The 21,652-nt window shown below is 32.9% G+C and overlaps 1 protein-coding gene across 3 annotated transcripts in view; it reads left to right on the top strand.

Annotated features, from left to right (window-relative positions):
* LOC124544297 (sensory neuron membrane protein 2-like) overlaps positions 1-19,072 on the top strand; it is a 31,289-nt gene extending 12,217 nt beyond the window's left edge. For all 3 annotated transcript variants that reach the window (XM_047122778.1, XM_047122777.1, XM_047122779.1), the window contains 7 exons: positions 7,523-7,691; positions 11,216-11,307; positions 13,246-13,460; positions 14,912-15,037; positions 17,445-17,631; positions 18,341-18,466; positions 18,838-19,072. In XM_047122778.1, coding sequence (XP_046978734.1) covers positions 7,523-7,691; positions 11,216-11,307; positions 13,246-13,460; positions 14,912-15,037; positions 17,445-17,631; positions 18,341-18,466; positions 18,838-19,068 — 1,146 coding nt within the window. In that variant the 3' untranslated portion in view covers positions 19,069-19,072. The remainder of the gene's footprint in view (positions 1-7,522; positions 7,692-11,215; positions 11,308-13,245; positions 13,461-14,911; positions 15,038-17,444; positions 17,632-18,340; positions 18,467-18,837) is intronic.
* The last annotated feature ends 2,580 nt before the right edge of the window (positions 19,073-21,652 follow it).

Here is a 21,652-nt window from a genome sequence, read left to right as displayed (position 1 = left end):
GCAATGAGGCGAGGTGTTATACTTTTGATGAAGCTTTTTGCACCATTACTCCAAGGGCCAAGCGTTTCGAGGGCGAATGGAACAAAAAAGTAATTTGATAATAAGTTATTTGAGCCCAAATTGTAACGCAGTGTTACAACGTATTACGATACAATAACTGGGATGTTTTATAATAGGTTACTCAGACAAAGTTGCTTTAAATGAAATTGTTCAAATAATTTTGTTTACAATTAATCTCGTGTTCTCTGTTGACAGATATATAATTTGATTTATTTTCAATTCAAACTGTTTGGTGTATCGGTAAAATATTTGGTAACGCAAAAAGTAACAGAGTTTTCGATAACAGGATAGATTACAATGTTACAATGAAAAAAATTGTATACATATTCGGAATGCTGAATTACGATTTTTATAATCAATTAAAATTTATTGCGATATAAGTGACTTTGACATTTTACTTTTAGGTTCAAATCTTAAATTAGTTAGGTTATAAGCATTGCGGTTGCTTTTGTTCTTTCTATTGGTATTTTTTTAATTATCGATTCCAAAAAGTTGTCGACCTCCATGCCTATTACTACAATAAACACTTGGTGATAGAGCTATATATGTGCAAATTCGCTTGGGAAGTAACCATCCACTCATCAGAAATTCTACCAAATGTCTGTATTCAGTATTGCTGTGTTCCGTTTTGAAGAATGAGTGAGCCAATCAAACTATGGACATAACATCTTAATTCCCAAGGTCGATAGCGCATAGGCTATGTAAGGAATAGTTAATATTTCTTGGTTTTGTCTACTGACAGTGGTGACTACTTAACATAAGACGGTCGACGGATGTACTCATCTGCCTACAACATAATAAGGCTTAAGGTCTGAAAATATAAGAATATAATACTATAATAAAATACTAAGCGCCACCTATCAGATCATAGCAAATACATAGTATTTCAAATCGATACACAAGTCGTTTAGAAGCTACACGATAACTAACAGAAATACAAACGATTATACATGATTACCTATAATAATCAATAATAACATTGCCAATATAAGTATAAATATAGTATAGGGATTTTAATTAACAATGCGAGGTACCTAGGTCAACTTGTCTATGCGAGGTCGTCCAGGTATTTTGTATTAAATTACTAGTGTCATAGAATAAAAGTTTACTGATTCTTAATATTATATTTAGTAATTATGAGTTAGTAGCTTGTACTTTGCACTTAGACTTCTCCTAGAGTTTTTATTTTCCCGTCCTATTCTTTGACGTCATTTCCTGTTGTATCTTACCGTGTTATACAATTAAAGTAATCTCTGGAAATCTTAATTCAAATTTTTCCAATTGACGATGCAGGTTTCGTCCAGTTTAAATTTTTACTTCCCGAATGCAGCGCCACCTACATGATCCAATCTAAACGATCCACTCAAATGTTGCGTGGAAAAGCTTAATCTCAATTCCGTGCCACCGTTAAGGAGTTCAGTTACATACACACAAACAGATTATTTATAGATATGTAAAAAAATGTAGATTTCCGCAATCGCTCAGACTTGACTAATTATAAACCAATTGCCATGATCCTTGTCCTCTGTGGTAATGGAGTCCGTTATAAACTGCTAGCTCGTACGGTAACTAGGAGCATCAGCTGATTAATGACCGTCGGGAGGTTTCCATCACAGTCGCTCAGCCGTTGACCTTCTAGTTTACCTGAAACATAGATCAGCGAAAGCACTTGAATCCAAGGTGGAAGAATTAGCTTGAACATAGCGAAGGACTTCGATCTGATATAGCATTAAGCAGTTCTTTGTACGCTTCGTTCCTATGGCTTCCTGATAAATATGCAACTGGATTACCAACTTCTTAGCAGATCGGATCGGGTCATGGTCGTTGTCGCTGGTGCAAGCTTTAACTTAAAAAAAAGTTTCTTCTGCATATCATATACGGATACACAGGATCCGTGTATCCTATAAATTCTATAACCAATATGATTAATACTAGGTATCACATCTAGACACGCGGTAGCGTATTAAGCCAAGTCAATCCAAGTAATATACTGTTATTATATGCTCGGGTTTTGTGGCGAATTTCAAGGAATTTCTTACGGAATAGCTCGACAAGTGAGGGTTTATGGCACAGTACAATTGACATTTCACAGATGACTACAAAACACATTTTAAAATTGAAACGCGTGGAAGGCTAGTTTTAAATAAGGAAGACAACTAGAAAATTTGCAATATTATGGTAATTAAACGGGTGTCCGTTAACGTTGAAGAAGACATGACATAAGACAAGACAAAATTTAATTAATAAAGAGTAACTTATGTCAGAATTATTACGAAAGTGACTTGATTTAAATTAAGTATTACGTTAAATTGCATTTTATGGAATCTGTTTAATAAATGTAAGTAAAATAAATATGAATTGCTCAATTCTTTTGTAGATAAAAAATGTATTACAATTTCTTATGTATTTGATTTGTCGTGTCATCAACGCTTGAATGGAAGATGCCCTTGAGGATCATTCATTTTTATGGAATCAATTTGTTCTATATTGCTTGTTTGGTCTTTTGATATGTTTCCACTTTTCATACTAAAATCATAGACGACACACCAACACAACAAGCGACATAATTCTTTAATTGTTTTGATTGGCTGATTTATTTTCAAATTGCCAACAATATTAGATTATTTACGTTTGTTTCCTTGCAGTTCCCGATCAAAATGTGATACGTATATTTTGATAAATGAGGTTAGGTTGATCTCACAATACGTGAAATAAGATCTGTGACGTCATATGAAATCCAATATGGTGGATATGCATAACAAAAGATAAGATATAATCAGTCAATTTTGATATCTGATAGTGTAACCATATCACTAATGACTTTTAGTTTACTTTGTTTTTATATTTTTCTCTTCTTATTGATGCTTGGTGAGGATGCACCACGTCTGGCTGACCGGATCGGTATTTATCTATGCGCATACCAATTGTACAGGTGCAAATATCGTATATTGGAAATGATTTTAGGTGTAAATTTTACACCTAAATTTATTTGACAGAAAATACAATTAAGAGACACGATTTATTTTCTTAATAAGATCTTGCTTCATCAATGCTTCATCGATTACAATCAAAGATTATTCAATTATTAACTTTTTCTACCTATCACAAACAGTCCAATTTATAGAAAAGCTATTCTGTAAGTTCTCGCATTTCACTTAAGGAATATTATAAAGCGATTTGCGGTCTATCATTTAATCTACACATAATTAAATTGGATCGTCTGTTTGTAATATTAAAATAACCGTTTTCTACTAAATGCATATGTGTGTGTAAACGGTAGATATATCGAAATAACATTATTTTACAATTGTTATCTATCTGTCTGTTTGTTCCGGCTAATCCCTGAAACGTAAGGAAAGATTTTGGACTTTTACTGGGAGATAGCTGATGAAATGCGGAGTAACTGAAGGCTAGAGCAATAACTTTTTTGTTAAATTAGCTAGTACGTAATATATACGGAAAGCAATTTCCTTCCGACTTTATGTCCCTTGTCACCTCTATTTTCATTATCCTATATCCTTTACCTATATCTGGCTTCTCATATTAACTAGCTACCACTCTTCTCAGATATTAATTTCTACGAAGAACAAACAAAAAATAATGATATACGAAAACCTATTGATGTCAATTTATCATCAAGACCTGCCGTGATCATGCACGTGTTTCATTAAAAATAAATACAAATATATGATTTTAAAACGACACAATATTACCACATAATATAATATGTTAATGAATATATATTGTAACGTATAGTAGAATGTCATCATCTAAACATAATCAATAATATGTGTCAATTAACTACAAGTGATGATAATTTTATTCACAATTATAATTAGCGAACCGCAATACTGATACTAAACATACTACAGAGTTGCTTTATTCACGACATCATAATTGAAACTTTTAAAATCAACAGTGTTTCTTTACTGTATTGTCCATGTATTAAATACAAAAACCTTTCCCTCGAATCACTCTATCTATTAAAAAAGCCGCTACAAAATCCGTGAAAGACAAACAGCTGTAAGCGACTTTGTTTTATACTATGTAATGATGATAATCAAACAAGAAACTTGCAACTGGTAATATTAATCTTATAATTTTTTAACACTTCACGGAAGTTTAAAAAAGGCATTTCACATAATAGCAGGAAGGGAATATGGAAGATGGGAAGCGAATAGGCTACCCGATGGTCAGCGTTTACCACTTGGAAAGTAAAAAAGCTGACTATCTTATCCCAAGGGTTTAATTTGTGAGACCAAGTTTGTGTATATATAACACTTTTCTTATTTATTTTACATTTTATTTAAATTAAAAAAAAGTCAGTGCACTTCCAAGAATACGACTTCCCAGCGAAGGACCTTTCCAGCGAAGATGTGCTGATGTTCAGTAAAAATAATAAATATAAAACTCTAAAATGAATTAAAACAGAATCTCGCTTATGCCTATACTAATAATAACCTACTTCACCTTTGAACTCAAACATAATATTAATATTTTTTTACAAGTGCTTATGTAAATGGAGGTAGTATAAATAATAAGAGGGCGGTCTACATTATATAATTTTCGTTATAATTTGAAATTTAGGGCTTTGTGCAAGCCGGCCTGGGTAGGTACCACCCACTCATGAAATATTCTACCACTAAACAACAGTATGCAGTATTTTTGTGTTCCGGTTTGAAGTGAAACGTGAGTGAGCCAGTGTAACTACAGGCACAAGGGACATAGCGTCTTAGTTCCCAAAATTGGTGGCGCATTAACGATGTAAGGAATAGTTAATATTTCTTACAGCGTCATTGCCTATAGGTGATGGTGACCACTTACCATCAGGTGGCCCATATGCTATTCCATATAAAAAAGAAACTTGAATAAGACTCTCTTTAAGTATTTTAATTATCACTAATGTCTAATAACTAATATCTATAGCCTGTTCCAAAGTAAGTAATCAACTTTTTTCTTTCTCTGCGATAAACAAACCTAAAACTTATGTATTTCATGCCGATTAACTAATAACTCAGCTATATTGTGCATTACTAAGAGTCTATGATCAATATATCTGTGTATTTATAATACAACACTATTACACTCAACTACTTATTTAATTCATCGTTCAAAACGTAATTTTTTTGGAAATCCATAGTGAATATCATACATAAATCAAGCTCTCAATCAATAATATGGCGTCAATTTGCTGTCAAATGTTTATTTGACTTTTTTCCTGTTATGGTTGGAATAGAGTACGTGGTATTATATTTATCAAATGTTATTAATGATTTTTGGTAGAGCTATTCCTATATGTAGCATATTTATATCTTTAATGTTGTCGCTACGGATTTTGAAGTGGGCAACATTATAAAAAAAAGAAAACATTGGCGGGAATTTAAACTCGCGCTCGGCAGAATATGCTGGAACCGGGAACATTGTGATAACTTTAATTTTCATTAGCGTATCTTTTTATATATTATTTGCTTAATTTGAATAAAGAAGAATGTTATTAATTAATATCAAGAGTTATCTTTCAATAATTATTTAACAAAAATAACTTTAGCTTATATTTATATCTTTAATATTGTATTATAACTCAGTAGACTCGAATGAAAATTAAACCTTTCTTGCTACTTCTATTTATAAATTGAGTTTAAAGGCAACACTTTTTCCCACGATTATACGATTTATTTTATGTCACTGTAAAGTCATATATTTATAATTTATTCTATGCATATAAAAACGATGACATTTATACATGATCGATATTTTTTCACATTTTTTTTTCATTTACGGAAAACAGGAAAAAAGATACGTAAATAACGAGAATACTGAGTGTACAAAGCATTTTATTATGTAGCGTAACTTCGTGATAATTTCTTACTTAACATTGTTTTGTAGAGTTGTTATTAATTGTAGATAGCTAATAAGCAGTCAATAACACAATTATTTAATTGTATATTAATTTTTCCGTATTATATCAATAGATAGGAATAATACTAGACCGGGAGATGATAATGACAAAATATTTCGTCATTTGTACCAGTATGGCGGTTCTTCAGGGGTCTAATCACGCAAAGGCAAAAAGGAAAATGATGGTCGTAGCGCTCGCACCGGCGGCCCACTCGCGTGGGCATTAACCGAACGCGTCGGAAAGATAACGAGTGTCGAACGATTTGTTCCACAAAAATGATTGTATTTTCAGATAGTCGAAAAAAAAGAAGTAGGCGGTAGCGTAATGCCATACTTCTCGGGTGTGGCTTACAGCCCGCCATACCGACGCGAATACGTCAATTTTAATAAAATAATTTAACCATTTGTACCAGGCTAATTTTTGCATAGCTAATCATCGTCGAGTAGCCATTCACGAAAATCACCTTGCCATACTTTTCCGACTGTTCCCAATGGCCGCCATACCACTGCAAAGGCGTAATTTTTTTTTATCGCCAGACGATTTGTACCACCCTGAAACTTTTTTTTACAGTTCCCTATCTGATCATTAATAGAAGTCTGACAATGCCATACCTGTGAGAGGCGGCGAATGTGAACAATATTTTTTTTAAAATCGTAAGATTTTATTCGTAATCAGATGTACTCATTGTATGGGTACCAGTATGAGGTCAATGAACGAATCTATATCTATACTACTATATAAATCTCTAGAGTCTGTCTGTAGGTACACTCCATTTTTTTGTCTAATTTCTTCACTGGTATTCATTTTATGACTGACTGATATCAGGTTTACCATTTTTGAATTTTTTTCTGTCTGTCTGTCTGTATGTCCCGCTATAACTCGAGAACGGCTGAACCGATCTTTACAAAAATTGTTATACGGTAAGAACACGTGATTACACAAATGATAGGCTATTTATATATTTTAAAAAGTATGTGTTTGTATGTCTGCCACCTATAGACTCAGAAACTATTTGACTGATCATTATAAAAATTGTTATGCATATGTGCTTTTTGAAATAGGAAGTTATTATGCTATCCCCAGTGATGTAACTCGCCACCAGGTTGCGCTGCGACAAAAATACTTTTACACTGTTCAACCGATTGTCATGAAAATTAGTACGTACAAGTATTTTCATTTGATCAACCGATAAAAAATAATGAAATAAAAAAGAAAAACTATTCATAAAGCAACTAAACTATTTAAAAAAAGCGCGTACAAGCAACTAAATTTCAAACTGCTCGACGGTGATGGAAAAAATTGCGAGGAAACCTGTGTGTGTCTAATTTCAATGAAATGAATATTGTACATATGTATATTGTAGATGTACTAATGAATGTGTAGATACACATGTAGCCGAATTTCATTGGTAGATTACCAACCCGCATTGGAACAGCGTGGTGGAATATGCTCGAAAACTTTGTTCTCAAAAGGAGAAGAGGCATTTGCCCAGCAGTGGGAAATTTACAGGCTTTTAATTTACGGGCGGGTAAAGCTAATATTGAATAAATCATTTGTTTCCAGGCAGCAATTTTGACGGTCCTGGACATAATGCCGGCAGCTGTCACTCTCGTGAATGGTGCTTTGACTAGTTTCTTTTCCAATCTGACCGATCCGTTCCTGAGAGTAAAAGCGAAGGATCTTTTCTTCGATGGAATATTTCTCAACTGTGTCGGTGAAAACGCAGCACTGAGTAAGTACCAATAGTGACTTTATCATAATTTATTAGAAAACATCAATGGTAATAGTAATCCAAGGAAAAAATCACATAAAAAGTAGACAGGAATTTAGCCAATTGTTTAAGTAAATATCAAAAGTATTCCCAAAGGTGTCAAGCAAGCCGTGTACTGTAGGACTAGGCAGTGTCTTCCTTCTGCTTATTATATAGCTTATACACTATGCCACTAAATTAATACGATGATAATACGACGGGAATAATTTTGAATATACAGTGTATGGAATCAAAAGTATAAAATAATAAAATCCATTTTTTCATATTGCATAACGCCTCCACATCTCATACTGTACAACTTAAATAAAATAAGGTAAAAAAATTATACCTATAAGTAAAAAAAGCCTTGCTCTGCCTGACTTGATATTGTTTGTTGATCTAGAGATGATAACCAATGAAGAGATATTAGTTTAAATAATGCATTAGTTGGAATCCAGCATTCCTTTTTGAAGTTTGAATTTATTGTAACCTTTTAAGAAATCTAACTTAAAGGATAAAAACTAAACAAAACCTTAAAAACAATACTGTTAAATCTTTTTCATTTAAATTTTATACCGTCGAAAAAGTTAATAATCGTTTAATAACAAGCAAAGATGTTCCATGCTAATAAAATGAAGCCGAAATGATAAAGTCTTTCTAGCAAGCTCGGAACGTGTCATGATCAGCTTCCAGTCTCCAAGGGCGCTGAACATTCAATCCCTACTTGAGTTCCTACTTATAATTTCACGAGGAAATGATATATACAAACTGGCAAACTGTTAATAGGATTTAATTTACCTTAATTTTTATCAGAGTACTCTCTGAAATCAATATTAGGTACAATTCTTGGAGAAAATTCTTAGAACATTAGGATCGTTAAATTATATATCAATAATAGTATATAATAGTTACATGGGATCTATAGCCTTTTCCAATGGAAGTAGGAGCAAAGATAAACCTTATCTTATTTCATGCAATTTGCTTATAGCGCAGCTATATTGTGCATTACTGAGGGTGTTCGAATTTTACTCCCAAAGTTCCGATAATAGTTTCGTCGACGTTCAAAATGTAATTATTTCGCAAATGCATACTGAACATCATAGATTAATCAAGCTCTCGACCAATTATAGCCTGTACAGTCAGAGTAAGAAAACCTTCGTTCGTCAGTTTTCAAATTCATTCCTTTATCGAGTCTTAAACTCTTAGTACCTTTTGAATCTCAACATCAAATTATTGCAAAGCAATATGTCATTATCGATCAGTAAAGCAGATAATCGCTCATACTGAGCATACGAAAATAAATCTTAAGGTGACGAACCTTTTCTTAGCCCCATTGGACATTCGCTGTCTAATTTTGTTTATTTGGCTTTTGCCCTCTGGTAGTTGGAATATATTTTAACAAAAATATTTTCCCTGTAATTGTAATTATAGTAATTGCAAAATCCAATGCTGCAAATTTCATGGTTGCGTGTTTTAAACTCTGATAACAGTGCGTAATGGAAGTCGAGTTTTTTTAAACATTCGTACCTCAGAATGCACGAAAAATCGAGTCCGTATTGTTTCCAAACGTCTCGGATTTCTGTAGTCCAAATCCTCATCTCACTTAGTAATTATATATATATATATATATATATAAATTAATATATAATTATATTTTATATCAATTATTTCACTACCAAGAGTATATGTTTCCATCCTATAATTTGTTTTGATTCGAGTTACCTGTTGAATAAATATTTATAATGATAATTGAAATGTATCATACATCTTACATTGAGAAACCACATAAATTAAAGGTTTGATAACAAAATCTAAACTTTCTGTTAGTTCGACCAATTACTTTCATGAAGACTTTCAAATGATCTAACCAGGTAGTACAGACAAAATTTGTATCGTTTTATACATAATTCCTAACTTTTGTAGTAACCATATTTATTAAACAAAAATATTTTAATAGCTATACACAGTATGTAAAGTCGCTTCCCATGTGTCTGGATGTTTTAAACTAAACAGTAAATTTAATTACGGTTTCATCAATAAACAGCGTGATTCCAGAGGGAGATTTATAATATGTATGTATTATATACATTCATCCTACTAAGTTTGATGAAATCTGAGCTCGTGACTCATTGAGACTCATTAAAAACGTACCAGATTTTTTCAACTTCAAATAAAATATTCGACAGTAAATAATCTCTCGTTTGAGTGATATTGTTATGATTCCTCGAAGTAAGATCTTAACTGTTACATACAAGCTTCGGAGAGCAGAATCCGATCTGAGAAGCAATCAATACAAAGCGATTTTAAAGCGATGGTACATCTTGATGGATCTTATTCTCTTCGCGTATATCCATATCGAATAAATAAACATAAAATAACGTTGTTTGTATAGTTTTTTAAACATTTGCATTTAAGTAGTTTTATTTAATTAGAAATCCAGATAGTCGATATCATAAAATAATTATATTATTATCAAATCGCTATCAAAATTACAAGTAGATGAAAGTAGTTTTATACTTAGTGGTAGGACTTTGTGCGAACCAGTCTGGGTAGGTACCACCCACTCCTCAGATATTTTACCGCCAAATAACAGTGCTTGGTATTGTTGTGTTTCGGAATAACTAAAGACACAAGGCACAAGGGACATAACATCTAAGTTCCCAAGGTTGGTGGCGCATTGGCAATGAAAGGAATGGTTAATGTTTCTTACAGCACCATTGTCTATAGGTGGTGGTGACCACTTACCATCAGGTGGCCGATATGCTCGTCCGCCAATCAATAGCATAAAAAATACGACTGACGCAAATATAAACGTTTTCAGAGATAAGTTTCACTTTCTAGAACACTAAGTACTTATAGACGTCATAACAATTGCTTAGCTATTGTGTTTAGTGATTGTCCCTCAAAGCGTTAAAGTAATTTGCAAATACAATTAATTAAACAAGTCTAGAAATTTCTTCGAACGCTTGCATATTTAGTTTTATTTTCTCCGTCGTCAGACAAACAGAGTTAGAAATCTAATTAGTAATCCTTTACGCGTGAACTTCGCTTAAGATAAGCAAAATGTTCTATGTTTGGATTATATTTTTATTTGAACTGTGTTGTATTACTGATTGAACTGTCTGGTAATGAGTCACCACCATCATTGCCAATATTGCACATACGCCACCAAATTTGAGAACCAAGACATTATGTCCCATGTACAGTTACACTAACTTATCCTTCAAATCGGAAACAACAAAACTAAGAAAAAGTTAAAACCTACCCTTGCACAAAATCCTAACAACAAGGGATATCCAAAGATTATAACATCCATTGCATTTGAGAGAACAAAGGCCTGCACTAATTGACCTCTACCCTTTAAATTAAGCGGTTTTTCGCTATATTCTTTAAGACTTCATGATCCAGGTTTACCCCATGTCACTTGTCTTCAAATGTCAGGTCTCAGGTACACATACAATTTGATCAATATAGGTATATAGTTACTAATATAAATTATTTTTCAGGTTTAGTATGCGGCAAGATAAGGCTAGAGAAACCAACAACGATGAGGCCTTCTGAAAATAATGATGGGTTTTACTTCTCCATGTTTTCACATGTAAGTTTTTAAATGCTTGACGATCTGGTGAAGTCACTTGATGCGGGTAGCGCAAATCGCCTGTCGTAGAGGTCTTTTGAAGAGACCTTTGTCCAATTGTGGACATCTGCCGTTTGGAATGATGACAATGATGATCTAACATTCTTTGTATTAGTCGCTCGTACAGTTTCTGTACAAAAAAAGTGTGAAATCCATTAATATAAATATATTGTATGGTAAGATATCAGGTCATATGATTATAATATGAAATTATTGATACACAAAATATTTTTTAAGAATTATTTACATGAGTTCATCGACACACATTATATACATTTCGATTTCGATCCTCTGGGCAAAACACGAACCAGCCCTTCTGGCACCAGTGGAGGCAATAATCTCAGGAGTTATACTTTTATAAATATCCTCTATATACAAAAAAAATGCCTCTTGATAATATTAACATAGATAGTTGTTAGAGAACTTGCTATGAATAATTGTACAGGCGCATATATTAAATGCATAATTATATGGTTATATTCAGTTAAGTATTTATTTACGTAAATAAGATCTGAGTTGAAAAAGAACAAAGACCACCTTCGAAATCCGTAATTTACTTATAATTATTTTTGTGTAACGGAGATGAAAAGAAAGTTTTTCAATATTGAATGAAACGGTAAAACTTTTATCATGCGTGGAATTATTTCAATTCACGGAGATATTTGAAAAGTTAAATTTATCTTCTGTGTTATTCCAAGGTAGAAAATAATTTACTTCCCCGTTCCAAGAATTTAGAGGAACAAATCATCTTAATAAATATATGTACATGTTAGGAGTTTGTTACGTATAGATGATTAAATGAGTTTGTTTAGCCTACTACCTAAACATTAATATCTTTCAGAAAGATAAACAAGCTCTCCATTTCTATTTTCATAAATTCAAATATTACGTGTCTATAACAACTCAAGTTTATATAAACTTTTATTTAATAAACTAATTATTTCTGGATATTTCAATGATATAAGATATAGATAATAATGATAAATAATATATAGATAATAATAATAAATAAATAAATATGAGACAACTTCACATACATTACTCTGATCCCAATGTAAGTAGCTAAAGCACTTGTGTTATGGAAAATCAGAAGTAACGACGGCACCACAAACACCCAGACCCAAGACAACATAGAAAACTAATGATAATCTACATTGACTCGGCCGGGAATCGAACCCGGGACCTCGGAGTGGCGTACCCATGAAAACCGGTGTACACACCACTCGACCAAGGAGGTCGTCGAAATCTCCATGTTTTAATTGATAAGCATCTCTATCGACTCTCTTAGTCTGTTTGATTTTTATATGTAACACGTTAAACCCACGGTTTTTCTCGCGCGAAATTTCCAAGCCCTCTCAGGTGTGGATTTCGTGAGACAGTTCCTGAGATGTCGTGATTAATCATTGTGTGGTACTTCGCTTTTATATACATTATCTCTTCCGTTTGATTTCTTTTTCATTATCTTTTCCGTTTGATTTCTTCTTCATTATCTCTTCCGTTTGATTGAGATTGAGCTTAGATGGCCCTGTGGTTAGAACGCGTGCATCTTAACTGACGATTGCTAGTTCAAACCCATGCAAGCACCACTGAATATTAATAATTCATCTCGTACTCGGCGATGAAGGAAATCATCGTGAGGAAACCTACATTTCTCTATAATATATATATCGTAATCTCATTTCATAGAAATTACAGCACATCTATATTGCGCCAACCCGCATTGGGTGGTGGAATATTTTCCAAAACTTCTCTAGTTTCTCTAGAGAGGTTTATAGGCTGTTGTTGTATCTCTTCTGTTTGATTAATATATCACATCTATAAAAAGGGCAAATATGTTTACATTTCGCTTTTTAATTAATTAAAACGTCAATTAAATTTTAAACATTGTTTTATTTACAGCTCAATACAACGGAATCTGGTCCGTACGATATGAAACGTGGAATTGAAAATGTACACGAACTGGGTAACATAGTCGCCTACAACAACATGACCACGATGAGTCAATGGGGTGACCCGTACTGCGGTCAGCTCAATGGATCAGACAGTTCGATATTCCCACCGATTGAAGGAAATCCACCCAAACGAATTTATACATATGAACCCGAAATTTGCAGGTCAGTTTGAAATGACTTTTTTTATTGAATATTAAAAATACAGAAGTGGCTTTTTCTGTCTGACTGTTGCCAAACCAATGGGCAATAAAACAATGTAATAAAATAGTCATGTTGTTTAATTACATTTATATATGTATGTAATTTATCCTGTCTGGAAGTCCACAAGAATTATTTCACGCTTTTTTATCGCCTGTATAATCTTGTACTAAATAATAAGTTGACACATTATATGACCTATGCAATAATGTACCTTTTAAATTGTGAAATAATATCTGATTTGAGTGATTTGGTTCCGGAGTTTAATTTCCGTAAATCACAAAATCGTAAAATTCGCGCTCATCACATTTTTATTAAATAAAAAATCTACATAATAACTCATTTCCTAACACCATCCGATAAATGAATCCTCATAAAGGATCATTAATTTAAGATATTAAAAATAAATTATATTATTCGCAGTGGCGTCATGTAATTGACACAAATCGTTATTAGTGCCGCTGTTGAATCCGCTAACGCTAAAATAACGTCAGGAAATTATGTAATGGTAACATTATTTTAATGAAAATGCAGTTTCACGTGCGACGAATAATTATTAATTATTACTAGATAGGATAGAAAATTGTAATACTACTGAATATCACGCTACGCTAAGATAACCTTACACGTATCCCTGCAATTCCATTTTGTATTTGGCCATTCATTTACTATTAGTAGGGTCGACCATGTCTTATGTTTGTCTTATAAGGGGCGATGAAGGAGTTTCGGTAGTTCTTACGTAAGGTCAAAAAATGCGCAAAGTTAAAATTATTTTAAAAAGCGTGGGTAACCACGTGGTACACATGGAAGCGTCCCTTCAGAACCTTTGAGATAAAAAAAAAAACATTTCACAAAAATACTCTCTTAAAAAATAAACCAAACGTGTTTTATTTTTTTCCTTTACATACTTACGTAATCAATATTAAGCAGGGGGAAATCGGATCTTTATTTTTTCTTAAACAAGAGGAAAAGGGTCAAAAAGTAGCGAAAGTCATACGTAATAAATGATCGGTCCCTATATTGCATTACGACCTTCTATCCATCATCATGACCTTGAAGAAGGGAATAAAAAAAGTATAAACAATCGATTATGTTGATTAAATCATTAAACATCTAATTACTATTCAATTTATTATGAGGTGACGTCAAAGATCTCTGAATCCGACAGATGTTATTGCTGTAAAACTGTTTAAAAGTTTTGAGTCAGTATTACAGGCATAACGTACAAATTTATTGGATCCAAAACATTTAAATTATTCTTTCTACTAATGTAGAAAGAATAATTTAAATGTTTTGTAGAGAGCGATATCTAGCCGATATTAAGTCTGTGGTACATTTGTGAAGTATACATTTGAAATAACAAATATACTTATAAAATAAATAATGTAAGATAACTAAATGTATATTATTTTCAGATCTCTTTACGCGAGTCTGGTTGACAAGCGTGATATTTTCAACATAAGCGCTTATTATTACGAAATTGATGAAATGCTACTAGCGTCTAAAAGTGCGAATCCTGGCAACAAATGCTTCTGCAAAAAGTGAGTAACATTCTTTATTTAAAATACATAAACAATCTCAAGTATGTATACACACACACACACATACACACACACATGTAAGTATTTATGAAGGTAATCGATCTCATTATTATCGGATTTTTAGCCTTCGTCGAAAAGAAGATATGAACTCGGCCTTATTTATTATTTGAGCGTATTCCTCTATAACTTTGTACATTTTCCTCCATAACTGTCGCTTGTAAAAGGACTTTATGAATTCTTTTACCATTCGATCGGTTATTTCTCGTACGTGAACTTATTATAAGGTTGGAAAACTAGTGGTTTCATCACGTTCGGGTGTGAAGATTTTTTCCTCCAATAGTTAAGACGTTGTCTTATTTGAGCGTGTAGACTGGCTTATCCATATTTGATAAAAAATAGTAAACATAAAACATGTTACAAAACTTTGGCTGTGTATGTGTATTTAAATAAAAACATAGATGAAATATTATTTAGAGAAATCCAACACTTTTGGCAGTTGCAGTTTTCTTACTTTCCTTGAGCAAAAAGAAAAAAGTATACAGTCAAAAATACTAGTACAAATACCCTTCTGCTGAGTTAAGGCATCCTCAATCCTTATTGTTGAGAACATTTGAAGCCTACTCCACCAAACTGCTCACATACGGTTTGGTAGACATTGGTAGAATTGCATTAAAATTTGACCAACGCAGGCCTTCTCATGAGTTTTTCCTTCATTGCGAGCGCGAGATGAATTATAAACACAAACTAAGCACAGGAAAATTCAGTGGTGCTTGCCTGGGCTTGAACACACAACCATCGGTAAAAATGCACGCATTCTAACCATCTGGGATCAAACCTGCCCATGGGTATATGCAGGGAAATTTTGTATAAAACTTATTTACGTTAATGTAACACGTCTGTTATTCGTCGATATATTATATTTTTGTTTACTTTCAAAACAATCAACACTAGCTTCCTTATATTATAATTTATTTCCGAGTTGAAATAATGTTTGATGAGTAAACAGGAGCTCAAAATACGCCTAATAAACCTTCTTACCAAGTTCAAAATTAATTGAAAAACATTTTGAATCCATTTTAAAGTGTTAATAAGGTCGTTTTGTGAACTTGTTTTCGAACTTTACGTTAAATTTTGACAAACATTAAGAATTTGATTAATTACTTATTATTAATTATTTTCGACTAATTTATTAGCTCGGTCCTGATTTAATTTAAGTGCCGTGTTGGCTGAGTGATTAATAAAACACGAGAATGTTAACCGGACACAGTGGATTCGAACTCGAGCAAGTATCACAGAGTTTGATTGGAATTCATCGTGTTTTTGTGGATAAGGGAAAACTTCGTTGGATTAAATTCTGCAACATATCTTTCCACCTACCTGCAATCCTGTAACGTGATGAAATTGTACCTTCCAAGCTTCATCCTTGAGAGAAAAGGATATCTTTACCCGGTAGTGACACAGGCATTTAAGTATTAACGCCACAAAAAAAGGGTTGGGTTTGGAATTCTGCCGCACGATTCTGGGGAAACAAAGTTTTATATATAGCGGAAGTTTGGTCCCTGAATATAACAATGTATGTGGTGTGGTTCCTTTTGATCATTTTGACAGAAGATTAAGATAAAAACATTTACTCAAAACTGACTGTTAACTTTGCTCAATATGGCTTTAAAAAATATCTTAAAAAAAATAAAGATTAAATAAAATTACAATTTTCTTTTTTTGCTAAAATTTAAAAGCCGACCATTTTAAGTTAATTTAGTAACCTAACCTATTTGGCGAATTCGAAGAATTAGAATGAAAAGACATTTGCACGCAAATTGAGAGGTTCTTAAAACAAAAAAACATGCAATTTTCAACATACATTTAAAATAGCTCAAAAACCAACGATTGTCCTAAATATGTATGTCTTAGATAATGAATGCCAAGAAATGCGTTATAGAGAAAGATATATAGATATAGTACCGACTATATAAAAGATTTTTAAGTTTATACAATCATCTTTACGAAGTATAAAACAAAGTCGCTTTTCGCTGTGCGTCTCTATGTATGCTTAGATCTTTAAAATTACGTAACGGATTTTGATGCGGTTTTTTCTTAATAGATAGAGTCATTCGGGACAAAGGTTTTTGTATGTGCAAAATATAAAAGAAACACTGATAATTTTAGAAGTTTCTAATGTGATATCGTGAAAAAAATAATTCTGTTGTATATTTAGTGTCAGCATTGCATCCACGTACATATTTTCATCAAACCGTTGCAAGTCACTACTACGTACTAAATTAAAAAAATATATTTTAAAACTTTATTTGTTAGTATAGTTATTTGTATTCTATGTACCAGTATGTTTTTTAAATACATGTTTGAATATTCTGCACTAATTTTACTGATTGCATTAACTTGTCTATAGGGACTGGAGTAGCAGTCACGATGGGTGTCTACTTATGGGCGTATTAAATCTAAATCCCTGCAAGAATGTCCCAGCAATAGTATCCCTTCCACATTTCTACCTAGCATCAGAAGAATTACTCGAATATTTTGACGGAGGGATCAGTCCTGATAAAGAAAAGCACAAGAGTTTTGCATACCTCGATGCTGTAAGTATTGTGTCTGATATGTTTTAGCAAAATTTTTTTCGATCAAAACTGATTGATTTGACCAAAAATTCCTTAAATTTATATTTGTTATTTATTTAGTTTTTTGCTTAGCAACAAAAGTTTGTTGACTTAAGTCATGTCACCCGAGATATTATTGGTAGACATATATAGAATATCACTAAGGATTCCCCATATTGGATTGTTAACAAGGATGATATGTGGATAATGACACTAAAGCGGTTATCATGTTATATATTATATTATTATGTATATTTGTATTGTATTTTGCGGTGAAACCCACATCATGTTACCTGCGTACCACAGTGAACATGATCATTTAATAATTTAATGTCTATTTATGCTTAGTTATTTTTTGGCAAATATTACCGATCATTAGTAGAAAAAAATAATAGAAAAACTGAAAGGAACACATATTGGTTTCCTGTTTACTTTATTCTTGGCCGCTGAACATTATATCAATTAGAAAAAACAAAAGGACGTATAAAATAATCATTTTTGTTTTTGTTAAAGAATATATTTTCTTACTTCAAGAATTTAGGTAGTTAGAAAAAGAATATCGAATAAAATACCCGCGTAGAGTATGCGATTATTTATAAAAGCATTATAAAAATGATATTGATTTAAAAATGGGGTTATATTTTTGTGAAATGTCTATTGAATGCCTAATCTGTAAAAAACTTATTTTCAGACGACCGGAGTTGTCATTAAAGGAACACAACGTCTCCAATTCAACATCGAATTACGAAACGTCAATGCAATTCCTCAATTAGAATATGTGAAAACGGGACTTTTCCCACTTCTCTGGATAGAAGAGGTAAGTGTTTAGTGATAATTTACCTGGCACACTCTAATATAAAATACCATTTAGCAACAGCAACAAAGGACGTAACATCTTAGTTCCCTGCAAGGTTGGTGGATCATTGGCTTCGTTAAGATTGTTTAAATATATTTACTACGCAAATGTCTATGAATATTGGTGATCACTTCCCATTGGGTAACCCTTCACTAACCTAGGTAAGCCTTAAATAAGCGGAGCTACCGATAGCCATAAACTCCAACTATAATCAACCTTAATTTCAACTTCAACTTCATAGAAATACATTGCCATATAAAATGATTACCTATTAGAATAAATGCCTAAAGTAAAGTGAAAAATTACCAAATTTATTTACATTTTCATTGCAGGGTGCGGAAATTTCAGAAGAACTCCAACAAGAGCTTCACCAATCACACAAAATGCTATCATATGTAGAGGCTATACGCTGGGCGATACTGGGCCTAGCTGTGATTTTGTGTATAGCCAGTGCTATGTGCGTATCCCGAGCCGGGGGACTGAACCCCTGGCCGAGAAACCACAACAGTGTTAGCTTCATATTAAGACCGGGAAACACCGTTAATATCAATAAAGGTCGCTAAGGGATAAATTTGTTTTCTTTAACCTCATTTTCAAACAATAAAAAAATGAAATCAATAAATTATATATCATAAAAACAAAGGTCAAGTTGCCAGGGGAAAATATCGATTTTTATTTTGACGTAACACAGATAAAAAAGTGCTATGCGAGTCAATTAGTAAGCTGAAGTGGCAGTGGGGTTGTCATATTTGTCGTAGAACCGTCAACCGTTGCGGGTAACGTGTTCTAGAGTGGAGACCGCGTCTCGGCAAACGTAGTGTAGGACGTCCTCAGGCAGTGACGATATACGCAAGGCGGCTGGCAGGAGCTGGATGCGAGTAGCCGGAGAAAGACCACAGTGGCGTTCACTTGGAGAGGCCTATGTCCAGGAGTGGACAAAAACGGGCTGATGATGATGATGATGATGATGATGCGAGTAATTACACGCGTAACCGAGTATTTACTTTTATTTGGATAAACAAAAAAAGCAGCTGTACTTAAAAAAAAAAAAAAACAAATAGTCTCATAATACGGATATGAATGACTTAATAGTTAAAAAAATAACCTTGTCTATTCCACGCACATCTGACGTACGAATATAAAAAACCGTGACAGACAAACAGATTGATCACGACGGTATCTTTTTGGCACCAATTCGGTACTCACGAAATATGTGTCAAAAAAACTCGTAGTCTCGCGGGACCCGGAATGAAGTGCACTACATATGTGTACATTGTGTCTGTTAAGTAATACATATAAAACGATTACATAACAGGCGTCATAAAATAAGTTATATAGCATTTGAATTAGCAATAGCATTTGAGATTTACTAATTACATAGAAAAACAATAATTGAGGAATGGAAATGAAATTAATGTTTATCATTACACAATTAATGTTTATAAACATAAGAATTAATAACATCATAATAACACAATAATCTACTTGGTGGTAGGGATTTTGTGCAAGCCCATCTGGGTAGGTACCACCCACTCATTAGTTATTCTACAGCCAAATAATAGTACTCAGTATTGTTGTGTTCCTGATTGAAGAGTGAGTAAGCTAGTGTAACTACAGGCACAAGGGACATAACATCTTAGTACCTAAGGTTGGTGGCACATTGACAATGTAAGGAATAGTTAATGTCTCACACAGCGTCATTGTCTATGGGTGATGGTGACCACTTACCATCAGGTGCTCGTACGCCAACCTATACCAAAAAAAAACACATTAAGTGCTTAAATATATACAAATATGAATAAAAAATAGTTACTGTATAAATCTTGACCGCTTGGAAGAACGCTAGCAGCATTTCCAAACGAACCAGCCCCCCTGTCACCAGTAGAAGCAATAAGGCGAGGTGTTACACTTTAAATTGCATATTATTGAATCTAATTAAAATCATAAATGTATTTAGTTAAAGAACGGTCGGAACCAATATTTAAGTATGAGGTAACTGTCCCAGTTAAAGATAATTAGTGTATAATTCAGGTTTGAAGGGAAAAAAATGTTTAACGAGCGCCTTTCATCCAGCGTACGTAAATATTTATCTGATTTGGAAAAGCAACCCCTTGTGAATTTTGAACACAATCGCGAGGAGTCGACAGTTGAGACAATAATCCCGGTTCGGAAGAAATATACATACCTACGAAAATACTGCCTTTATTGCAAAGCTATATAATATATCCTAATATTATGAATGTGAAAGTAACTCTGCCTGTCTGTCTGTTTATCACTCTTTCACGACCAAACCGTGGAACCGAATTTGATGAAATTAGGTGTGAAGCAAAGTTAAACTTGAAGAAAGGTCTACTTTTTTGTCTAACACGCGACAACAGACACCCTAAAACGCTAGCAAAGTCGCAGCTAAGTATATATTACGTACATTTACGTACTAAGTACATTTTACGTATTTCCAATACAATAATAAATCTTCAGTACGTGTGTACCTATGTAAATAAACTCCCAACCGGTTATACCGATTTCGATGATTTTTTTGTATGTATTTGATTGCGTCCCTAGGTGATTTAGATTGTAGAGTTGATTCTGTAGATAAAGATGACTTACGACCTAAAAAAAGCACTTATTTGACCCGGACGAAATCGCGATATACAGTTAGTATCTTATTATTCATTGGGATTAATATAAATCATTTCATAAAAGGAATCTCTTATGAAACTCAGCAAATTCGAGGCTATTTTTGAATACACGCCAAATCAATTCTTTGTACTCTTAAGTACATACTTAAAGCTGTGTAGTTGAAATATGATTCTTATGCCTAGTACAAATAAAGGACATTTTAGTGTGTACTATCTAAAAAAACTATTTTTGGCATTGCTAAAAATATTATGTAACGTTCGTTTGCAGAAACGTAACATGAAATACTATAATGGAGTTTTTATGTAACTAAACTGTAAAAGATCAAATCTGGATACATATTTTATAAACGAGTATTGCCATTTTATTTTTATTCTTTTTCATATATCTTCATTTGGTGATATCATAATTATAATAAAAAGTAAGTTTTATAAGGTATTTCTAAGATGAATTTCAATAACGAACAATCTAAAATCTCGGAGTATTTTTGTAATTCTATTTTCAGAACTA

Source organism: Vanessa cardui, chromosome 4 (genome assembly GCF_905220365.1).
Source record: "Vanessa cardui chromosome 4, ilVanCard2.1, whole genome shotgun sequence".
Taxonomy (NCBI): domain Eukaryota; kingdom Metazoa; phylum Arthropoda; class Insecta; order Lepidoptera; family Nymphalidae; genus Vanessa; species Vanessa cardui.
The sequence above is the reverse complement of the archived record's forward strand: the minus strand, read 5'-3'. Positions and strand labels throughout refer to the sequence as shown.